This window comes from Carassius carassius, chromosome 21 (assembly GCF_963082965.1).
Source record: "Carassius carassius chromosome 21, fCarCar2.1, whole genome shotgun sequence".
Lineage (NCBI taxonomy): Eukaryota > Metazoa > Chordata > Actinopteri > Cypriniformes > Cyprinidae > Carassius > Carassius carassius.
The window spans coordinates 30,673,389-30,688,657 of record NC_081775.1 but is presented as its reverse complement, the minus strand read 5'-3'; the positions used below and the strand labels follow the sequence as shown (position 1 = coordinate 30,688,657).

The 15,269-nt window shown below is 35.9% G+C and overlaps 2 protein-coding genes across 4 annotated transcripts in view; one reads left to right on the top strand and one right to left on the bottom strand.

Annotated features, from left to right (window-relative positions):
- The window catches only part of LOC132098135 (inhibitor of nuclear factor kappa-B kinase subunit beta-like), a 26,193-nt gene extending 24,301 nt beyond the window's left edge, over positions 1-1,892 (top strand). Inside the window, exons 19-22 of the mRNA XM_059504292.1 lie at positions 224-371; positions 465-568; positions 668-767; positions 1,297-1,892. Of these exons, the coding sequence (XP_059360275.1) occupies positions 224-371; positions 465-568; positions 668-767; positions 1,297-1,344 (400 nt within the window). The 3' untranslated portion in view covers positions 1,345-1,892. The remainder of the gene's footprint in view (positions 1-223; positions 372-464; positions 569-667; positions 768-1,296) is intronic.
- Positions 1,893-2,384: 492 nt separating this feature from the next.
- Positions 2,385-14,367, bottom strand: LOC132098134 (voltage-dependent anion-selective channel protein 2-like). 3 transcript variants are annotated; one of them, XM_059504289.1, is made up of 10 exons: positions 14,229-14,367; positions 12,141-12,213; positions 11,842-11,913; positions 11,532-11,581; positions 7,003-7,155; positions 6,865-6,917; positions 5,172-5,399; positions 4,246-4,396; positions 4,104-4,161; positions 2,385-2,988 (listed from the first exon to the last, which is right to left on the bottom strand). In XM_059504289.1, the coding sequence occupies exons 2-10, from the start codon at positions 12,208-12,210 to the stop codon at positions 2,897-2,899; spliced, it is 927 nt and encodes a 308-aa protein (XP_059360272.1). In that variant the 5' UTR covers positions 12,211-12,213; positions 14,229-14,367; the 3' UTR covers positions 2,385-2,896. The 3 variants fall into 3 exon arrangements, with proteins under 3 accessions (XP_059360272.1, XP_059360273.1, XP_059360274.1); XM_059504290.1 differs by having other exon boundaries at positions 12,141-12,255; positions 14,229-14,322; XM_059504291.1 differs by lacking the exon at positions 12,141-12,213 and having other exon boundaries at positions 14,229-14,299.
- Between the last annotated feature and the right edge of the window lie 902 nt (positions 14,368-15,269).

Genomic DNA, 15,269 nt, shown 5'->3' with positions numbered 1-15,269 from the left:
GTATTCATTTTGCATTGATTCAATAAATTTGCATTGAAAACGAACTAATTAGGATTAAATTTGTACGTTTAACTTGATAATTTCAACATGTTTTTGTGTTTTCTTTGCATTCCCTTTGCTCTATCCTATATACTGTCAAAGAATGACCAGCTCAGTGATCATGGTACTTATTTTTAATGTCTAAAATGAAGGTAAATTCTAATGTGCATGTGTGTGTGTGCAGTAAGACGATGGTGTGTCGTCAGAGGGTTCTGGAGCTGCTGCCGCGTGTGGAGGGGACGGTGAGTGCGATGGCTCGCAGCGAGCAACAGCTTCAGCATCTGCAGGAGAAGAGACAGAAGGAGCTGTGGAACCTGCTCAAAGTGGCCTGTGTATGCATACTATTCATACTCCTTCTACAGCATGCGTGTGAGCACATGCACGATGCCGTGTGCTTGATTTGAGCGTGTGTGTGTGTGTTTTAGAGTAAGGTTCGTAGTCCAGTGAGCGGCAGTCCAGACGGAGGACGGACTCCACCGGCCCCTGCACACCCGCTGATGTCCCACAGAGCGTCCGACATACCACAGGCGTGAGTCCAGTGCTTGAGACACTTTGCATTCATTTGCATGCATGTTTCCATCATGAGTGTTTCTCTCTCGTGTGTGTGTGTGTGTGTGTGTGTGTTTAGAGACGACTCTCTGCTTGTGATTGAAGAGAGCAAGATGTTTGAGAGCCGCCTGCAGAGTTTAGTGCAGGACACCATTCAGGAAACAGAGAGCAGCATGCAGGTAACTCGTTTGAGAAATAGAACCATTTCACTCGTATTTGTAGTCGTTACTGAACTTCCAATTCAGCAAAAATTAAATTTGATAAAAATGTGCTCACTCTCAAGCCATCCAAGATTAGGATGAGTTTGTGTCTTCGTCAGATTTGGAGAAATGCAGCAGTGCATCACTTTGCAATCACTTTGATCCTCTACAGTGAATGGGTATCGTCAGAATGAGAGTCCAAACAGCTTAGAAAAACTTCACAATGTTTTTATCAGCTGTTTGGACTCTCATTCTGACGGCACCCATTCACTGCAGAGCATCCATTGATGAGACACATATGCAATGTTATATTTCTTTAAAAGAAAATCTGATTAAGAAACTAACTCTACATCTTGAATGACCTGAGGGTGAGCACATTGAGCAAATATACATTAAGTGAACTATTCCTTTAAGAATGTCTCCTGAATCCATCCACAGGAAGCATATCCATAAAACACACAGATCAGAGATTATATTGATCACTGACGTTTATCTCTTTTTCTGAAAGATACTGAGAGAGTGGAAGTGGTTGAACGGGGGGCAGGATCTGGCTTGATCCTGAGGATACACAGGTTACCTGCACTCGAGTGTTTGTCAGAGAATCAGACTGTTACCTCAAAATCAGACAATGTTATACTGCCACCAACAGGAGGAACGTGATACTGCAGGCCGTCTGTGCTGACAATTTATTCCTGTGGACTCACACTTGACTCATTTACTCTATGCATTTCATACGAGGTTATGAAGCCTTAAATATATTTTTTTAATCCTTTATGTTAATGTGAAGAATTCTTGCATCAGAACACTTGACAATTTTCCAGCCTTTCTGATGTTTTCTATGCAAATTTCTCTTCACGTATTAATGTAGTGTAAATATTGTTGGCTCCATGGCAAATGGCTTGTGCTGTACCTCATTTGTAAGTCACTTTGGATAAAAACTTCTGCTTATTGGATTAATAAAAACATAAATCCATCCTAGTTCATTACCTCACTGTGACTAGACACTTCAGGTCTGATCTCTCAGTAGGGGTCTGTATAAATTTGGACATTTGTTATTGTTTTCATCCTTTATAATGCTGTTAAGATTTCATGACCGAAAGTAAACCTGTTTGCATATGAACTCATGCAATATTTTTTAGTCATGGAAACTATTTTTACATGCTAAGAAAAATAGCATTTTTGGTACACAGAAAAAAAAATTAATAAAATGTTGTACACCGAAGTATTTTGTGTGTTCATGTTTTTTTTTAATGAAAACATTTCCAGTACTTAAACTTATACTTAAAAGAATATCTAAAATTGTCAATTATTAATTTACAGTTTTGTCATTTTGTAATATGAATACCAGTATATATATAATATATATTATTATTATTTTTTTTTTTTAGTTTTTGTTATTTTGGTGCTTTGTTATTTCATGTTTTTTCGATCGTTTTAGTTGACTATAATAGCACAACAACAACAAAAAAATAAATTGTATACAAGTATGGTTTATGTTTTTGTTTTCAAGTGTAATTTCATTTAATTTTAAACACGCATATTTTAAATACACGAACACTTAGCTTTCTAACAAAGATAAATCCAAAAGAAACTAGGTTTTATTCAGTTAACATTCCACTTTATTGAGTTCCACATCATCAGTTTCTTCTTCTAGTCCTCCTCTTTTAACATAAATCACTTTTTTATGGGGATAAAGACAAAAAACTAAACTCCAGCCCACAAACACAGACAACAAACCTGTGATAAAATATTATGCATTGGGCAATGAACGTGAGGGGCTTGACATTCATCGAGCCATTCGTGATTTATCATTAAACCCATGAACACATCAGATCCTGTGTGACTGTTCAGAAACCAGAAACACAATATTTATCCAGTAAAGAAATGATATGGTGCCACTTGTGTAACATTAAAGAGGAAGCTGTTGTTGAATAGTGAGCTGGTGATGGAGGATTGGTGTGGCCAGGAATCATGTGACTGCTGATCCGGTTTCTTATTGGTTCTACAAGGGTTTTAAGGCCAGATTAGACGTGTGTTTCTGCAGGGGCTGAAGTCGTGCCGTCAGCTCCCCGTGTTTCTTTACTTCCCATCAGTGTGTGTCTGTGTCATCACACCTCCAGCTCGAAGCCCATGCCCACCTTATGTCCTCCAGCATTGAAGTTCTTAGCATCGATCAGAGCGGACAGAGTGAGTTTCACACCTGCGGAAGATACTGCATTTATTATGCTTCACTAGTACTTCTTATATTGTCTTCAGTACCTCCTTCTAGAGAGTTGGAGCTACAGCCACCAGACTCCACTCAGACCTTCAGACTGTTCAGTATTCATCAACCAGACGATCAAAACTGTTAAAAATCCCACAAGCTTTCACGGAGCGGGTCAAAACCGCTGCATCACACGTTAAAGTATGCTAGCAACGTGTTAAATATTGCTAAAACATACTAACAACATGCTATCAATGTGTAAAATGTTACCAACATGCTAAAACAGGTTAGCAACATCTTCAATCATATTGCAATATAACATAATATCAACATGCTAAAATATACTAACATGCTAATGTGTTAAATTGTGCTAACAATATGCTAAAACATACTGGCAACATGCCTAAACAGGTTATCGACATGTTAAAACAAAATATTGCTAGTAACATGTTAAAACATGCTAAAACATAAAATATTGCTAAAAACATGTTAAAACATGCTAGAAACATAAAATATTGCCAAAAACATGTTAAAACATACTAGCTACATGGTAAAATGTGCTACAGTGTGTTCAATATTGTTAGTATTGTTAACACATACTAAGCAACATGCTTTCAACATGTCAAATATTGATTAAACAAATGCTAGGAACATCATAAAACAGGTAACCAACGTGAAAAAAAATGTTAAAAGATGTTGAATAATGCTAACGACATGTTAAAACAGGTTAGCAACATGCTAAAACATACTAAGCAACATGCCAAGATGCTATCAACATGTTAAATATTGCTAACAACATGCTAAAACATGCTTGCAACATGCTAAAACAGGTTAACATGTTAAAACATGCTGAAAATTTCAGAAAGATGTTAAAACATGTTAGAAACATGTTCAATTATGCTTGCTACAAGTTAGCAATGTGCTAAAACATGCAAACAATGTGCTAGATTGTACTAGCACTATGCTAAATCATGTTAACAACTTACTTTTTATCAATAAGAACATGTTAATGATATTTTGCTTTGAGTGAAATCTTTTAAGCCAACAAACTTTAACTCCTCTCGCTATAGAACGTATGTCTGATTTTAAATGACATGAAGGTGTTTGTTCACCTGGACGGAGGCTCTGTGTGTATCCCACTCCAACCAGACTAGCGTTGTTGACTTTGGCCTGAAGAGAGACACAGGGTTATTCATCATCCTCAGTCAGTGACAGCGGTCAGCTGTTATATGTGGATGTATGGTCTGTGCTCACAGAGATGGAGGAGTCTTTATCTAGCAGGTATTTAGCAGCGATGCCAAAGCGTGTGTTATTACTGCCTGCGGTCCAGGCCAGATTCACCGCCGTCTCCAGCTGACCGTTCACCTTCTGATAGATGGAGCCGCCGAACTCTGTGCCATCATTACTGCAGCACACAACACCATCAACTTCACAACACTACACTAGCAGTCAAAAGAACTGTAAGTGTTTATTTAAAGTCTCTCTTGCTCACCAAACATGCATTTATGTGATCCAAAGTACAACAGTAAAAATAATTGTTTAGGTTGAAATGTAATTTATTCCTGTGATGCTCTGCTGTATTTTCAGCATCATTCCTCCAGTCTTCAGTGTCACATGATCTTCAGAAATCATGAAAATATGATGATTTACTGCTCGAGAAACATTTCTGATTATTATCAATGTTTACACTATGATTTATTTATTTTTTGGGAAGGGGGGGGTGAATGCTTTTATTCAGCAAGGATGCTTTAAATTGGTCAAAAGGGATGATAAAGACATTTATAATGTTACAAAAGCTTTCTATTTCAGATAAATGCCATTCTTCTGAACTGTCTATTCATCAAAGAAACCTGAAACAAATCTACTCGGCTGATTTCAACATAATAATAATAATAAATGTTTTTGAGCAGCAAATCAGAATATTAGAATGATTTCTGAAGGATCATGTGTCTGCAGTATTGATGCTAAAAATTCAGCTTTGAAATCACAGGAATAAATTACATTTTAAAATGCATTCAAATAGAAAACTGTTATTTTGAATAGATAACATCTTTCGGAATTTGACTGTACTCTGAATCAAATAAATGCAGGTTTGGTGAGCAGAACTGAACTTAAATGAAAATCTAAATGTATATATGAGTGGTATTATTCGTGTGAATGTTGCTGGAGTGTTTCCTCACACATTGGTGTGTAGCTGGAAGTCTCCTGCCTTGTAGCCCAAAGCGAAGTTGTTCTGAGCCAGTTTGGACTTGGCCATGTCGAAGGCCATCTGATACCCGGCCAGCCAGCCTTCATAACCCACAACGGCTGCGGCGTGAACCGTCGGTCCAGACAGATCGAAAGCTATATCACAGCCCACATTCATGTAATCACGCTTATAACCCGTCTTCAGCTTACCGCTCTTCTTCCTAAAGAAAGCAGAGAGAGGATGACAGTGCAGTTTCTGAAAATTACTGATGTTTTTCATTGATTTTCATATACACACACATACATATGCATACACCCACACACACACTTTAAGACTTTTATTTTATATTATTTTATTAATAACTTTTTTTTATTTTATTAATATCTTATTTTTATTGTACAAAATTTCATGAATTAAAGATAATCATTCATATTTATCCAAATTTAATATTCAATACAGAAAACATGGTGACAAGTCACATTTAAAAAAAACAATAGAAATCAACAAAATTTAACTTTTATTAAAGATAGTTACTTATTTTTAGTAGGACATTTACATTGCAACAAAATTACTAAAACTTTCAATTCAAAATGGGAACTATAAAATTACATAAAATTATTCTAAAAACAAATACTGAAATTATAGATTTAAAAAATCTTAAATTTAATACATTAAAAAAAATTAAATATTAATATTAACTACAATTGTATATTAATAATACTAAAATGACACTGTCTGGAACAGAACCGTTTTGACCCTGATACAGACGAGAGTAGCACTTGAGAACATCAATCAGTCACACACACAGGCGAACACAGGCACACACACACACACACACACACACACAGACAGACACACGCACACACACACATACACACACACAAGACAAACATACAGACACACACACAAACGAGACACGCACATACACACAGACAGACACACAAGACTGACAGACACACACACACACACACACACACACACAAGACACACAAACGAGAAACACACGTACACACAGACAGACACACACAAGACAGACAGACATACACACAGTCAGACACACACAAGACACACAAACGAGACACACATACACACACACACACACACACGCGCACACACACACAGAGACAGACACACATACACACAGACACACACATGACAAACAGACAGACACATACACACACACACACACACACACAAAACAGACATACACACATACACACAGACACACACACAAAACAGACAGACAGACACAAATACATACACACAGACACACACTCACACAAACAAGACACAAACAAGACAGACAGATAGACACACACACACACAGAGAGACAGGCACACACACACATGATGATTTTTTTTTATTTTTAAGATTTGTATTTTTTATTTGTATTATTTTTTAAATATGATTTTAATAAAATAATAATATCATCCATGTTTATTATCTTATTTTAAGACTTTTCTTTTTTTATTAATAATTGTATAGGTTTATTTCTATTAAGGTATCCTATTTTTTATTTTTTAAATAGAAATATTACTTTTTATTAAACAATAATAAAATAATTTAATATTCAATACAGCAAAAGATGGCAACAATTCACAATGGTCACATTTCAAAATGCAGAAAGTGACTTTTATTTCAATAACAAAACTTAATCTTTTGTTCAGTTAAAGTGTTGACATACCCAGTGTTGGGCACAACTGAAGTGTCCAGTCCCAGCTTCAGACCTTTGGCCAGCTACACAGAAACAAGACAAAACAATGCATTATTTAACCATTTAAACGCTTTCTGCATAAGGTTAGGATTGGTGACCTGGACTCACCTGATCTTCCAGAGTCACTTCAGTGGTCAGAACATTATCTGTGTTCCACTTCTGGTTCAAAGTCAAGCCCAGATCCTTCACCTTGTACTTGGTCTCCAGGTTTCCAGACGCTTTTCCGGTGTCTGTGTTACTGGAGCCGCCGGCGGTGAAATCCTGAGAAACGACAGAGAAACACAGTGAAAGGATGCAGGGAAAGAGAAGAAGAATAGAGAGAGGAAGAGGACGGTTTCACAGATAAACAGGAAATGAAGGAGGAGGAGGATGAGGAGAGTTGGGCTGCATGAGCTGCTCATAAAGTCATGTCCGTTCATACTGGGGCCTAGTTAGAACCCAGTTAGTTTGTAACTCAGCATTATCTCAGTATTTTATTTGGCTGTCCCATCTGTTAATTAAACTTCATAATATAAATATATTATTAATTATTATTTTTATTATACACAATTAAATTAATTATATATATTTAATTGAATAACATTTTTAATTAAATACATCTGCATATAATCCAGAAGGGGTAAAAAAAGAAACAAAAAAAACACTGAAACCAGAACATAACCTATAAACCAGATAGCTATATTGAGGCCACTGTGTATTTGGTTTAAGCTGAATTATGGGAACATCATTCTCACGCAGCAACGCCAGACATGAAACCTCAATGTTACTGCTAAAACAGATTTAAATTCACATTCTCATGTAAAACATCTCAGTCTTACCATCTGACATCCACGTCCAATAAAGAACGCAAGAAAGACAGAAAGAAACGAGTTATAAAAGAGATACACAATGCAGACATTCAGATTGATTCTGAACCGGGGTACTATCATTAACTTCAACTAAAACCAAAATCATGAAGAAATTCTGTACTTGAAATTAATAAGTTATCTTAAAAAATTAATAAAAAGAATCAGTTTGCACTAAGTTTAATATTAAGTATTAAATAAATAAAACTAAACATGAAATAAAAACATAAAAATGACAAAACCATGCAACAAAATTACTACAACTTTCAAATTAAAATGGGAATTATAAAAATTATTACGTAAAATTATTCTAAAAACAAAATACAGAAATTATAAAAATTCTTAAATACATTTAAAAAAAATCTAAATATTAATATAAACTACAGTTGTATATTAATAATACTTAAATAACCACGTCTGGAACAGGACTGTTCTGACCCAGATACAGACGAGAGCAGCGCTGGAGAACATCAATCACAAACACACACACACACGGACACAAGACACCGACACACAGAGACAGACAGACACAAAAACGAGACACAGACACACACACACACACATACATACACACAAGCAGAGGTGGAAAGAGTACAAAAATATTCTACTCAAGTAAAAGTACCATTACATTAATGAAATTTTACTTAAGTACAAGTAAAAGTACCAGTCTAAAAATCTACTCAAGTAAAAGTAAAAAGTAGCTCATTTAAAATTTACTCAGAGTAAAAATTACTTAGTTACATTTTAACAGTGGGAGGGAGTCAAAATGGGACAGGCCAAGGTTGTCAAACTCAGTTCCTGGAGGGCCACAGTCCTGCACAGTTTAGATATAACCCTAATTAAACACACCTGATCCAGCTAATCTAATCATTTAGGTTTATTTGAAAACTACATGATATGTGTGCTGGAGCAGGGTTAGAACTAAACTCTGCAGGGCTACAACCCTCCAGGAACTGAGTTTGACACCCCTGGTATAGGTCTATTAATCTCAAACTAGTTGTTTTTAATTAAAGGAATCAGTTATTTAGAATAATAAAACATTTGGGCTGTTACCAGGCAAATCAGCATCAACAAACTCATCTTTTAATGCAGAGGAAATACAGAAGAGTCATTGGAAGTGGCATTTAGATGTATTACACTGTTTAGTGCAGGACAAGAATGCATTTAACCTGCAGTTACAAATGCATGAATAATGTTTTGATATACAAGACATAAAATGTTGAATACTCATTTGAAATGATAAGAAATTAATTATTTAAAAAAAAAATCAAAAGATACTTTAAATGTGAAATTAAAATGGCCAGTATGTGTCAGCAAGTCTCTGTTAATAAGTGAGTCATTGCGACTGAACCGAATCATTTAAACGGTTGATTCATTCAGGAACGAAACACTGTCACGTTGCTCAGAGACGCAAAACTGTGCTTTGGTGGCTGTGTTTGGAATTATTTTCTGTTGTAGAAATAGAGCTAAAAAAGGCAATATGGTGTCTAAAACGCAAGTCTCTTGTTTACTTACTAACATGTTTACTGAATAGGGTGACCACCTGCTAATAAGCCCAAGTGGGGACAAGGGGTACATTTCTGAGGGACAATGTGGGACACCCCATGGGCAGACTCACTGATAGTGGTTTACCCATTTCTAGCACATACCACCTTACATGGTATATTAATAATGCCCTATTCCCCTAAACATGTGTAATTGCTGATGTATGCTCATGACAGAATTGACAGATGCACTTCCACTTACGATTTACTTTAGCTATTTTATTAATTTTTCATTACAATTTATTCACTTTAAATAAATTATAATATAAAATTATAGGATTAAAATGAATTGTAGTTGCTCAACACCACAGGAAAAGTTAAAAAAAAAAAAAGTCTGACATCACAACTCAAGGGAAGGGAATTCACTCATTCACTAATCCCTATATAGTGTATGGCAGTTGAGTTCACTATATCAGGAAGGAGTGAATAAATAAATAAGTGAACGGATTCGGACAGTGACGTATAACCTACACTGCGCGTGAGACTTGGAGCTGTTGCAAAAACTTTGCCATGTGTACTTTTATATTACATCTACCTAATTTTAGAAAATAATACTAATAGCAATAATACTCAAAATTACTTTATATTGCAGTTATACATACCTCCCGCGTCAGCTTTGTGGTTTCATCGATAGTATATAGTAATAATATATATATATATATATATATATATATATATATATATATATATATATATATATATTGTAATGCTTTATGTTCATAATCATTAATTGCTATTAAAATAACGCACTGAGAACAAAAATGAACACACATAAACGTTCATAATTATGTATTTATTACTTTTAGTATCTTGACACTTGCTCAAGCAGCGTTTTGAGCTCAGGTAAGATGGTTGTTGAGCGTCCACAGGCGACTGTTAATTTTACATCGGAATACACTACCTGTTATTAACGGAAAAATGTCAATTATCCACCAAATTATCATTTTTGTAAGTTAACAACGATGCCACCTCAGTAAATTAGTCAAATAGTAAACTGAGTTATTGCCTACATAACATATTTTAATATAAATAATGTAGCAAAAACGTTAAAACAGAAATAATAAAGATGTAAACTTCATCTCTCATTCAAACTCGCTCACTCCCGCTCTCGCAGTAGCGTGCTGAACTGTCAAGTAATGTTCGTTTGGCTGCCTGGGGCTCGAGGATATAGAGCCATCAACTTTTTTTGAGCAAGCATTGATTTTGCGTGACACAGTCTCAATTTGCGGGACGCATGAATTGGGCTTCAAACGCTGTGCGCGCACGCGCTACGCGGGACGGGTGGTCACCCTATTACTGAACTGTTATATATATGTATGTATATATTCATGATGATTTTTGGAGGAAAAGATGGCATTTTTTGTGTGATTTTGATTTAATATATGAAATTATATAAATATGTGAATTTTCTGCCCCTATATCTTCAATTTTGTGATCATTCTAAATGCATTTTAGGAGACTGAATCACAAAGTGAAAGAACGCACTATAAATGCGCGCGCACATCATTAAAACAAAAATAGCACACTCCTCACCACTGTCTTTTTGGCTAATTTGTGCAAAACCTCTTGCTAAAATGTCAAAGCTTCATTTTAACCACCAATGCAACGATGCAATTATTTAGCTTACCTCTACATTCTTGCGAAGGGTAGCAGGGTATGTCTTGTCGAGATTTTATAAGCTGCTACTTCCTAGGCAAGTACAGCTTACACTGCATAATAGAGCATACATATGGCCATGGGTTCACTTCATTTCCTTCGAGTTCAACTTCAGAATATGACGGGGTTTCGTTTTCAGCGGTGTCTGCACCACTAACGCCTGTTTTGTCCGTCTGCATCTTTCTTGTGATTTTAGCGCCAGTTTGCCCTCCTGCCCATTATTTACTGCCGTAGTTTCCAGGGAGCGATTTATTTTTTTTATTTTTATTTTTTTTTACTCAGTAATTAATGTGTTTTAAAATGTAGCGAAGTACAATACTTCAAACAAAATATACTTAAGTAAAAGTAAAATTACAGATTTAAAAAAGTACTTTAAAAAGTATTAGTACACAAAAAAGCTACTCAATTACAGTAACGCGAGTAAATGTAATTCGTTACTTTCCACCTCTGCACACAAGACACCGACACACACACACACAAGACACCGACACACATATACACACAACACAGACATTACTATGGTACTGGTTGATTAGTATCGTGGTACTTGTTGGCACTCAGTGAAGAAACAGAGAGCAAAAGAGCAACTCACAACTCCACTCTGAGACTTGGTCTTCAGGTCCAACTTAACAGCTCCGAAGCCTGAGAAAATAAAAAGAGCTTGTCATAAATAATGAATGAACATGATAACTTTCATTTTGTGAGGCTCTGGGAAGAAAAACAATGCCTTTTTCTTCTAGAACTCTTTTCTGTCATTTAACCTTTGACCTGAACCCATAGTCCATCTGTCAGAAGGTCAGTGTTGATTCTCTTGTGTCAGTATCACGTTACAGAAATCTGACTGAAATGACACTGAAGAGATCATGTTTGTAACAGTTTTACAGTAATGTGAAGTCACTCACCGTATCCTTTGCTGAAGATATCTTTGGCAGATTTGCCGAGGTCAGCGTACGCAGGAGGGACGGCCATGTTTGCTGGACAAAAAAAGACACAAGGAGACACTTTAGAGATGATGCTCATCGGTCGTACATGTAAAGATTTGCAACATGTTTACAACAGTCTACAAATATCCGCAGCACACGCCTTGTGACAGTCCAGTGGCAGCTAAAGGCAGCAAGCTATCTATCTATCTATCTATCTATCTATATATCTATCTGTGTGAGGTTGTTGTTGGTCCGTCTTTTCTCGGTCTGTCACTCACCGCATGTCTTTGGCGTGCAGTGATGGCAGCTCGCACTGCTTCCTTTCTGCTTCTGTCCTTTCTCAGACATGATCTGGGGTCAGAGATCACAATCAAACACACACCATCAGTATACCTGTATAACACAGTGTATAACACAGTGCCTGCTGTGTTGAGGAGCATCACCAGGTGTGTGAGATCAGACAGATGCGGTCGCCATGGCAACCTCTGCCCTTGTTCCCAGGTGATGATGGGATACTGATGCAGTGTCTTTATGAGCGCATCCACCACCCTCCGATCCTCAGACACACACAAGCTAAAAATAGATTTAACTTACACTGTGAGGCCTTACGAAATGGGAAATGTTTTCCTGGACACTGAACACTTTGACACTGGCATGCATCCACATGTAGCTTCATTCTTAAGAAATGAATTGTACATGCATGCATGAGATGAGGACTCCATCGGTCTTCTAAAAAAAGCTACGTTTTATTCTAGATCACCATATTGAGATCATGTGACCAGCTCTACATTACCAGCTTTAAAAGCCTATATAAAATCAACCTGCTCTTTATCACCATTTACTGCAGCACAGCTCTCACAGACTCAGTCTGGTGCCAGATGCTCATTCATCGTGAACAAATCACTGCACTTTAGTGAACGTCCTCGTTAGACACGAGGGCCATTAGTGAGTGGAGCTCATGGGAAGAACACACAATCACAATCTCAAAACATCTGTGGTAAGAGCTTACTGCCTTTATAATGCAACCTCATCCTGACTATATAGTGTTTTTTAAGTTATCTATAAGTTATCCTTTTTTTGGGGTGTTTTGCTCTAGAGACCCACCAGATGGTGCCATTTATTAGTAGAATCTAAAAAATATATATTATCACCTTTCCAATAATTCTGTAATAATCCTCCCAATCACAAATGCATGCATAATACACTGTTATACATCACTGCATATGGCATTATGACTCTTTATGAATGTAAAAAAAATAAAATAAAGCTGCTTCAGTTTCAGTTATGGCTTCACATTCAGTTCTGCTGGAGTTTCAGCTTTTTTTTTTTTCAAACCAAAGAAGAAACTAATTAGCTAATGGTTTAGTAAGCTACTGTGATTACTATTAAAAAAATTTAATTCAACATAATTGATTACTGATATTACATATTTGAAACAAATCCCTAAACACGTTACCAACTCCTAACAATGTAACAAAATAACATGTTTATAATGTACAGGAAAACAATGAGAGATCAGAGAACAATGGCAGACGTCACAATGAGCTCCATTATATGCGCCTGATATAACAAACACCACATACATGGACAAACATGAACATTCAGATCATGTTTTAGCGGATTTTATCATTTTTTGGATCAGTTCCCAACACGGTCCCAATCAAACCACACAAAGAGAGAAATAAAGTCGCTCAAGGCTCACAGCATCGCGTGTGGCCGACGTGACGTTACGCACGCACGCACGCACGCACAACGCCCAGATAGCGTCTAACGGTCAGTTTGATCCCTTGAATCCCCTCAAGATCAATTATCAGTATCAATTAGAGTGACGTTATTGGCTTCATTGCGCGGGTTTATGGGTTTATTTCGCGCCGTTAACAGTTACCTCAGAGGCGGGACGTTATTCTGCTAATAATATAACGATCACAGAAACCGTGTTACATTGTAACAAGCAGATCAGTGAAACTCAAATCTTATCAAGTTTCATATTCAACCCGTTGAAATCAAAGTTACACGAGCATACGCTGAGAGAATCAGTGTCCTTGATGAAACACTGACATGTTGTGTGTCAAAACACAGATTAGCCGCATAACGCACTAGCATGAGAATTAAAACGCGTGGTCTTCTGAATAAAAGGTGATTGTGTGTGATAGTGATTTAATAATCAATCGGTATGATGCTGTTATAACGACTCTGCGGCCCTGAACGTGAACTGTCGGAATAACTAACGTTAACGTTACCGCTCCAGCACAACAGCAGGGCTCATTATCTCTCAGAAAAATGCAGCTGAATCTGTATTTGTGGTGTATTTAAGTTAGTCATGTTTCGGTGCAGCATGCTTTGAGGATGAATCTCTAAAGGCTTACCGTGTTTGCCGTGTGTCAATGTTCCTGACAGGGTTTCTGTGCAGCGCGAAAGGACAGACTGAAGGGGAACGGACCCGCACCGCGCACGCGCAATCTGCAGCCTTTTCTAACGGACGCGCACCGCGCACGCGCAATCTGCAGTTTTTTCTAACGGACGCGAACCGCGCATGCTCAATCTGCAGCCTTTTCCTATATTATATTATATTATATTATATTATATTATATTAATTATATTATATTATATTATATTATATTATATTATATTATATTATATTATATTATATTATATTATATTATATTAATTATATTAAAAGTTATATTATATTAATGCTGAATATTGAGAGCGTTTTGGTCTGAATATAAAGTATATAGATATATACTATAAAACAAATAAAATATAATAATTATATTAACTTTAAAATATTAAATTATAGTAAATTACATTAACTCTGAATATTAACAGCATTATGATCTGAATGTAAAATAATTAATATTGATCTTATAAATATATATAATAATATACAACTATATTTACTCATAAATAAAACTTAGTAATTATTTTAACTTTTAAAATTATATTAACCCCATTAACCCCAAAAATGACACATTATTATTATTTAAAATAACTGATTGCTTTGTGAATACATAGCAAATGATCATTTATTTCTGTGATGCGTAGCTGAATTTTCCGCATCATTCCTCCAGTTTTCAGTGTCACATGATCTTCAGAAATCATTCTAATATACTGATTTGCCGCTGCAGAAACATTTCTGATTATTATCAATGTTGAAAACAGTTTTGCTGTATCATTTTTTTTATTGTGGAAACTGTGAAAAGAAGTTGAAAAGAACAGCATTTATTTCAAATAGAACTCTAACATTACAAATGTCTTTGTATTTAAATTTAATGCATGCTTTCTGAATAAAATAATATTTTTTTTTCTTTCTTAAGGACTTTTGAGTGTTAGTATGTAATATTAAAGTTTGTATGTGTTTTATTAATTACTCTCATTACTCTAATGATGCACTTTGAATCTTTGTT